This window comes from Cyrtonyx montezumae, unplaced genomic scaffold, assembly GCF_038088225.1.
Source record: "Cyrtonyx montezumae isolate F1298 unplaced genomic scaffold, pur_monq_1.0 scaffold_51, whole genome shotgun sequence".
Taxonomy (NCBI): Eukaryota; Metazoa; Chordata; class Aves; order Galliformes; family Odontophoridae; genus Cyrtonyx; species Cyrtonyx montezumae.
In genome coordinates, this window is record NW_027072058.1 from 1109190 (window position 1) to 1117806 (window position 8617).

Consider the following 8617-nt stretch of genomic DNA (forward strand, 5'->3'; position numbering starts at 1 on the left):
GCAAAATTTGTGCAAGGCTGAAATGGATGTCATGGGAGAGCAGAATGGTTAAGCCACGTGAAGCATTTTACTGCTTTTGTTTTTTTGTTCTTAATGTAAGACTTGCACAGACCCTCTTTTCTATTGGTATTAAATCTCACATTCCAATGCAACTTAAATTCTCAGCTGTTCTGGTAAGGAGCACTAATTAACATTTTCAGAGTTAGATTTGAGGAGGCATAAGTGAAACCCATCAAAAAATCAAGAGCCCTTTGCAGGTCCCTCATTCAGTCATTCATGTAGGGAGCCCCTTCCTTCCGTGTGCCATGGAAGAAATTAACTGACCCGCTGGGAAATGCCCAGCAATGTTCCCATTCCAGCTGCAGGAAAGCCTTAAGGAAGAAGTGTGAGCAGGTAACTAAGAGCTTCCCAGGAGCGTGGAAGCTGTGTAGAACCCTGTGCCCCTACAGCAGCAGTTAAAATCCACTCCTTCTGAAAGAAGTGTCTTTGCTAGCTGGAATGAAGGAGGCCTGGCTGAAATTGTACCAGTGCTGAGCCATGGAAATTCAAGAAAGGTTCCTTATCTCTCACTATGAAGGGCTTCACTAAATGAAAGTTGTGACCTCTCTTTGTGGCAGTTGTCTGATAGTAGTCACAGTCCAGACTGAGAGCCTTAAAGATATACAGAGCTTTAATTTTAAGGTATCTCAGAATATTTCTCCTTTCTGTTCTTAGTTAGAAGCTATGTTGTTTCTTTCTTTGATTGTTTTAAACACAGAAACTCCATATAAATAAGCTAGAACTGTGTGCAGATATATACATACCTGTCCCAAGTGAATATCCTCCTTCATCTTTTAGTCACAAAAGAAAAGACAGTCACCATGTACAGAATACTCCCCTGAAGAGTCCTTGATACTGACACTGAGAGCAATGGATACTTTACCATACTGCTTCCAATTATAACAAGCTCAAATATACTTGTAGGACATGTCAGAGTGCAACCAGAATCACTTTGTCCTTGGGTCAAGGAGACCTCAGCAAGATCGAGGAATGTGCGAAGACTGCTGAGAGTAAAAGAAACACTTCAGTTCCTCAAGTGCCTTTGGACAATTGGAGTCACTTCACAATTTTTATTTTGTTAAGGGCTTTTATAAAACAGAATTCCCCTCGAATCAGACATCTCATAAACCATTCTGCAGAGTCTCACGCGTGCTACTGATACACCAGGTTTCTGTAGACTAGTATCTGCAAAACCAGACTGTTGTCAGGTAGAAGCTGTTTTCTGCTGGAGGGAAACTCACTAAGTTAAGGCACTTCCAGAACCCAAACCCTTGATTTGTTTGACCTCTGTTACTGGCTTTGATCTGGTTGTATACAATTACTCTTTTCTCTAAACTTAACATCAGAGTTTCAATTCCAGAGTAGGGACACACATCAAAAACAAACAAAAAAAACCCAGTTACTTTTCATGAATCCTTGAATTTCTATTCTCCATTGCAAGGTGACAGCAGCAAGCCTTACTGCTGGGGACGGTGATGCTGCTCAGCTGGAAGCCCAGCACTACACCCCAAGCACTGCAGTGATCCCTGCCATTAGTGATAAAAACCACCTCAGAATGAGTGCTTAAGATGACACTTGTAAAATCAGTTATAGGAACAGCTTCAAACTAGTCTAAAAGCCAGCATTCATTAAGCAGAACATGAACAAGCTGACTGACTGCTCCCTGAGCCATGCAAGGCATTTCACGTTCTCCCTCCCTCGCAGGGCACAGATCAGTAGTTAGGCAAAAAGGGACCTACAAAGGAAACTCTGTTTCTTAAGGTGCTGTTCTCTTATGAGCCCATAAATGTACTTTCAGTCAGCTGGTGTGAAATCTATTTCTTCAGCCTTTCTAATTCACTTTGTAAGAAATGTTTTCTCCAGCATACAGTAAGTGTTCAGGCTGCCCACGAGCACACCAAAGTCACTGCTTCAAGCACAGCTTAGGCCTTTACTTACAAGTATTCCAATCCTGTTATAAAGATGCAAAGTTTTAGGTTTCAGGTCTATTAATTAGGTGCCCTGGCAATTATAAATAAATAGTAATAAATACTTATATACACTCACATACTCTTATATCCCACAGGATTACAAACAAACCAAAACCATGCTTCTTTCCCAAGTAAAGACAATCAGCTTGGAGGTCGGACACACAATTGCTAACAGAGCAGCAACACTACAAAACAGTTTAAAATAGTAACAGTGCCAATAGATGGCACTTAAGAGCATTTTCCAGCTTCAGAGGTCTTGCAAACAAAGTCTTAGTTAAGAAAGTGACCGTTCACTAAGAATCAGAAGGAATTTGGAGGAGAAAAATGTAATTTCAGAGTAGAATTTGGCCAGGACAGCTGACATCCTCACTGCTTATAGAATGTCACGTTATTTGGAGACATGGCAGATGCAGGAGCTAGGAAAAATTAGATCAGGGTCATAAAAGACCATTTAATTTCCTTGAGCATGAAATCCAATTTCCACATTGATTGTGTCTAAACAGTTTGTTGTTCTGGTAGACATCAAAAAGGTCAATGAAAACTCACAGGAACAGCTGTAGGAGCACAAAACATTATTTCCATTCATAAATAAACACAGTGAAAGATGATGCATCACAATTGCTGACAGCTGGGAACTGGCACCCACTTATCCTGGCACAAATCTATAAATCCCTGAAAATATGATCAGAATAGAGAGACAGAGACCAAGAAGCAAGGAGCAGCACAGAGAGCACAACTGAAATTCAGGGACCTGCCTGGCAGTGTCCTCACTTCCACCTCTCCTCTGAAGTCCATGAGTGGACTGGAGAACAAAGGAGGCCACAGGTGGCTTTGAGACACAGCTCTGGAGGAATTTTCTTGTCCTGTTTACCGTTTGGTTGCTTTTTTATTCAGCTTTTTTTGCTTTTCGTTTCCTTGTGCCTTCATTTAGCTCCTCTTTTGACTTCACAGGAGGATGTGGTTGATAGGAAGCCTCATGGGAGGGCCCATGCTGATTATGATGGCTTGTGTGTCCGCTAGAAACAGAGCCAAAGAAAACTGGGCAGATGAAGCCTTCCACTGGAGCAAAAGGTGAGGCGTGAGAATGAGTTGCTGTCATGAAAACCTGCCAGGCAACAGTGGAAAGAGTTAAAGACCACACACACCAGCTATGAAGGACTAACTAGTGAAGAACACCCTGCTTAGCCCAGGTAAGAGTCCCTGTTGCTATGTAACCCAAGGCTGCATCACAAGGATCTTCTACCATGCTGAATATATCATGGAGAATTTAGCCTGTAATTTTCTGAGCAGATCTTTCCTGGTATGTATGGCCAGTGCCTTCCAAAGTGGCTTAGTAAGGTTACCAAACCTAGATGCAAGAATTAGCCCTAGTATCTCATTAATGCTCTGCAGAGCAGGAAGCAGCATTTCAAAGTCAGTGTTTCAATTTAAACTGCTGAACACCCCCTTCTTAATTCTTTACCCTTTCTCTGGTTCCACAGATTTGTTAACAGCAGATCTGCTGTAAACTTACCTTGCAAACTATCATGAACATGGTGAAAAAGAAGATGAGGTTGGCTTCAGAGACAGGGAGCCAGTGAGTTTGTTGCAGAGTGAAAAGGACTGTGCCATACAGACTGGCTTTTGTAGGGCTAGAAGAGAAATAAAGAACTTGTCTCAAAGGTTTGTATATTTTGTGTCCAGTCCTGAATGTTCTTTACATTTCATTTTCAGTCTGACATAGAATGTATGGGCTAGTTACTTACAAAGACATGTGAAGAATTTCATTTGTTTCTGGCCTCCAGACCCCACGCAGCAGTTGCTCAAAGTTTGACATCAAGGCAACACCAGAACCTGTGAAACAGTGAAAGCAAACAGCTACAACTGCCACACCAGAAGAGAGCTCTGTGACTCCTCTAGATCCCCAAAGGATAAGTGCAGTGCAGAGGGAAGGTTCGTGACATTTCCCAAAATTAAAGTTATCCTAAAACAACAGAGCAGGCAAATGCTTTCTAGAGTTCTGCAGTGTTTCCTGATGCAGGAAAAAGGCATTTGCCTCTGTTATATCTACTGATGCACAAATGCTTACTGCAATTACAAAACTAAGGGAAAACTGTCTGGACTGTTTCAACACTAGAAGAACTTCCCAAAGAGACACAGGCAAGGACAGAGACAGCAGAACACAAGAGATGATAAAGAATTACTGAACTCTACACCCATGAGTGACTCCCAAGTCTTCATGTCTCCAGTGACTCAGCTGACAACCATTCTGTGAGTGTGAATAGATGTGTGTTGTAAGGAACGTGATAACTGGGGCCAGCTGAACGCATCTGCTGTCCAGCCTGGTCAGCACTGAGTGACGTGGTGACCTCAGATTCTCTCCTCCCTCCCCACAGTGGTAGGTGCATTGGAGTATGCCAGGTGTCACCTTTGACCCATCCAGTAGCCATCATAATGAACCAGCCGTGGTGGTATTGGTGATGAGCGTGGTGGACCCCGGCCGCAATTTTGCGAACTCTGACCACCTCCTTCATAGCCACAAAGATGAGCTTCACGGGCAGAAAGCTAACACACTTGTAGAAGAGGTTCATGGGGCAGAAGAATATCAGATACCTGGAACAAAACCACACGGACCTTAAGGACCCATCTGTTTATCTTGACCTGGGACTCAACAGAGAAGATAAAGAACACTGTGTAGTTAGCCTAAGTTATGTCAGAGAGAAGGAAATGCTGGTTCTGCCACATAAAAGCAGCCAAAACGTCCCCAGATCTCCAGTGTGTGCCACCCTTCTGCTGCGTGGTGTCAGTGCACCGCACGCTGCTTTTGCAGCTTGGCCACAGTTCAGCTGTGGCTGCTATGAATAGAATCGTCCTGCAGAGGGGTTGGCTCCCACTCACATTACCAACGCACTGAACAGCTGCTCAGAGAAACTGCAGACGGGATCCAGAAATACAAAAGACTCAGCCTGCTCCACAGCACCTCTGCTTTCTGCACAAATCCAAACAAGTCAATCCATGCACGTCCCACGAACAGAATACCTCCCCTCATGTGCTCCGTAGCTGAGAACACTCACCAGACTGCTGTGGCCAGGATGACACTGGAGTTGTTACTGAAGTAGTGGATGGGTGACTCTCCAAGTAGCAGATCAGCGAGGATGTAACTTCCAAAGCAGTGGAGCATGGCACAAAGCCAGGAGGCAAAAGGACTCCTGCGAGACATCTCCACGGCTCCTGTGAGTAAATTCTAAGTGAGAAGACACACTCACCAAAGACCTAGGAAAGACACTCATTTTTCAACGTGCTCCAACAGAAAATAAGTCAAAGAAAAGTGCTTGTAAAATAAAATGCCAAAACAAGCATCCTGCAAAGCCTGAACCAGTATGAGATAGAGCTGAGACACAGTAGTGCTCACAACCTGCAGGCCCCCATAAGGTTTCACAAGATTGCAGTCACTGGAAGTTTAGCTCCTGCATTTGCTGCTCCCTACTGCAATCAGAAAGAATGGTTTTTCCCTTGAAATCGGCGCTTTTTTTTTTTGCAGCCTAAAACCTAAATGCACACACTAGTACCATTCTCTCCACTGCTTCAACCTAGGTGCCTCTAGAGTTCATGATCAATCTGCTCAGCTCTTTGACTCATAAGATCACCTGTAAAAGTAGAACAGCAATTCTTAATCTTTATGTGAATGGAGGGGATTTGAGGATTCTTCACTGCTACTGTGCTGGACCTCAAATGCCCTCCAAGTTCAGAAAATACAACCAGGTATTTAAAACAGAGTTACTCTTCTGTTTTCTGGCACAACCTCCCCCAGCATGGGAGGAGTTAAAGAATACTGAAATGTTTCATCCACGTTACTGACAGCAATCAAGTGAAGTAAAACCAGGAGTAAAACCCTTCCATCCCCACCGACATCCGAACCGGCTGAAGGGGCTCCAGCAAGGCAGCTGCAGCAGCTGTGATATGAAGCTCATCTACAGGAAGCCAAAGGTTAGCTTGAGGAGGAAAGTTAATGACATTTTTCTTTGGCTCCATTAAGCCTCGCCGTGTGCCAAGGAGGAAGGGGGACGTTACCAGCCCGACCATCATGCACCGTGTGGGAGCCGGCGAGGAGCGAGGCGCAGCCTTACGCAGTCCGAGGGGATTAGAGAAAATACCTTCCCGGGGGTTGGCTGTTACCGCTCGGCCCGGGACTTAATGCTGGAAGACAGCTGTAAGGGATCAGGCCTCGAAAACCCAGCACTCCTGTTTACAGGGAGCTGAAATAGAACAGTATGCTGCTGCTTGTACAGCACAGAAATCTGACAACTGGGGGACCCCAAAGCGTGGCAAAGCGGCTGTTTTTCCTCCTCCGTTGGGCAGTTACACTGAAGCTGATAAACGCAGAGCACGGAGGGCGCACCCGCTGCGCACACAGCGGGGAAGCGGCGATCTCCTGCAGAGAAACGCATCTCCGCGGGGCGGAGCGGCAGCGAGGTGTGCTCGGCACGGGGCGCTCAGAACACACCGTGCGGCGCCGCCCGCGCCGCGCACCCCCCGCGCCCCGCCGCGTTGGGCCCGCACTGACCTGGCTCGTACTTGAGGTAGAGGACGGACACGATGAAGTAAGCCGTGTCGAAGAGCGGGAAGACGGGCACCGCGGCGAAGGCGGCGGCCAACTCGCCCAGCTGCAGAGCTCCCGGCAGCTCCATGGCGCCGCGGGACCGCTCCCCGCCGCCGCCGCCGTCCCCGCTCCCGCTCCCCGCCTCCGCACGGCCGCCCCGCCCCGAGGGCTGTCCCGGGGCGCGGTCTCGCTCCCAACGGGCGGTCCCGGACTCGGGCGGCGGTCCCGCGAAGCGCTGCGCTCTCTGCCCGTGCGGTTCCCCGCCGCGCCGGGCGCTGCGCAGCCGCTGTCGGAGCGCGGAACACCGCCCGCTGCCGGGACCGGGACCCGGACCGGGCTCCGCGCTGCGGGAGCGGGGGTGGGAGGGGCGCCTCGGAACCGCGCATGCGCCGCGACCGCGGGAAGAGCGTCCGCCTCTTCCGCTTCCGGCGCCGGGACCGCCGCCATGCTGGGGGACCTGCTGCTCTGCGGGTAGCGGGGCCGGGCCCGGGGCGTGGGGGGGCTGCTGGGGCCCGGCCGCGCCTCACGCGCTGTCTGTGTTTCTCCTCAGGACGCTGCTGGTGAACGCCGGCGCCGTGCTGAACTTCAGGCTGTGAGCGGGGGTCGGGCTGGGGAGGGTGGGAACCCCTGGGCCCGGCGCTGCGCGCGGTAACGGCCGCCGCTCTTCCCGCAGGAGGAGGAGAGACACGGAGGGTTTCGGCGAGGGAGCGAGGGAGCCCAGCACCGGTAACGGCCCGCGGGTGGGGGGGGGGCGGCCACGGGGAGCGGCGGCTGCACCGCGCCGACCTCCGTGCCCTGAAGTGACCCCTCCGTGCCACGTGTCCGTTGTTTCGTGGGAGGGATCAGACGAGCGGATGTAAATTCCCGTTATTTTGTTCCCTGACTTTTTTTTGTACATTTATTTCTCAGGTAGCACTGAAGCGTGACTTACTGCTGCACTGCGTGTTGTTCACAGCTTAGATTTCTCCTCTTGGCTTTTAGGTGACAATATCAGAGAGTTTCTGCTGAGTCTGAGGTATTTCCGAATCTTCATTGCCTTGTGGAACGTCTTCATGATGTTCTGCATGATTGTGTAAGTAGAGCTGTGCCATCCTGCCCTTTGTTTGTCTGAAGCCACACAATGTTGATTTTCTTCTTGTGAGCGTATTTCTTTTCTGATCTCTCTCCCAACTTCTCCCAGTCCACAATTAGTCTCTCATTTTGCTCATCTGCTTTGATCTTCCAAAAAATAGTGTCTGACCTCATTTCTTTTTGCTAGTGTGGGCACTTTTAGTGCATGAGAACCTCTCTGACAGTGTGCATTTTAGGCTTGGGTATGACACGATTCGATTCAGCACTTGTAAATGCAATGCAATGTAAACTTTTGGATGATTTTCATTTGGGGAGCTGTGGGAAATAATGCTGCAGAATAAAATGGGCTCAGCCATGAGAATAATGTGGAAACTGGATTGTAGCTCGGAAAGGCACACTGCAGAATGGCTCTTCTCTTTGTGCTGCTGGAGCTCATAGGATGCATGGCAGAGCAGAAGCAGTGGCAGTGCTGTGCTGCCATTCCGAGCTGTGCTGGTGCTGCCGTGGCTGTTAAGCTGTCGCTCTCTCACCCGCTCCTTTTCTCTTGCAATCCACCAGGTTATTTGGATCTTGAAAGTCATCCACAAACATGTCTGGTAACTTGGAAGAGACTTTTGGCTGCAAACGTAACTTTTCTATCAAGTAAAAGTAAAAAGTGCTTTCAAAATACAGCCCTGGGGTTGTGGTGGGTTCTGCAGTACGAGCCCCTGGACAGCACACAGCCGTCCTGCACAGCAGCTGCGTGATGCTGGGGCTGTGTGGGGCTGTGTGGGGCTGGGCAGGGAGCCTGCAGCCCCCGAGGGCTTCAAAGTAACATTGCCTGGAGCACAGCGGGGACCTGCAGCTGTGTGAAGGACACAGACGTGGTCGGTCGCTCCCAGCTCCCACGTCTCCGCCGCTCTGTTCCTCCTGGAGTCACTCCTCATTGTGAAGTTGAGCCACATATTGGTGTAACTTG

General features: G+C 48.8%; 2 protein-coding genes across 2 annotated transcripts; one reads left to right on the forward strand and one right to left on the reverse strand.

The window, feature by feature from the left end:
* Window positions 1-2566: 2566 nt before the first annotated feature.
* On the reverse strand, window positions 2567-6719 carry TMEM38A (transmembrane protein 38A). Its single transcript, XM_065748644.1, has 6 exons — window positions 6553-6719; window positions 5063-5219; window positions 4417-4601; window positions 3755-3842; window positions 3523-3640; window positions 2567-3114 (listed from the first exon to the last, which is right to left on the reverse strand). The coding sequence occupies exons 1-6, from the start codon at window positions 6674-6676 to the stop codon at window positions 2896-2898; spliced, it is 891 nt and encodes a 296-aa protein (XP_065604716.1). The 5' UTR covers window positions 6677-6719; the 3' UTR covers window positions 2567-2895.
* Window positions 6720-6982: 263 nt separating this feature from the next.
* On the forward strand, window positions 6983-8363 carry SMIM7 (small integral membrane protein 7). The gene is made up of 5 exons (XM_065748652.1): window positions 6983-7059; window positions 7139-7180; window positions 7262-7314; window positions 7570-7660; window positions 8218-8363. Exons 1-5 carry the CDS (start codon window positions 7034-7036, stop codon window positions 8231-8233), a joined length of 228 nt encoding a protein of 75 aa, XP_065604724.1. The 5' UTR covers window positions 6983-7033; the 3' UTR covers window positions 8234-8363.
* Window positions 8364-8617: the final 254 nt, after the last annotated feature.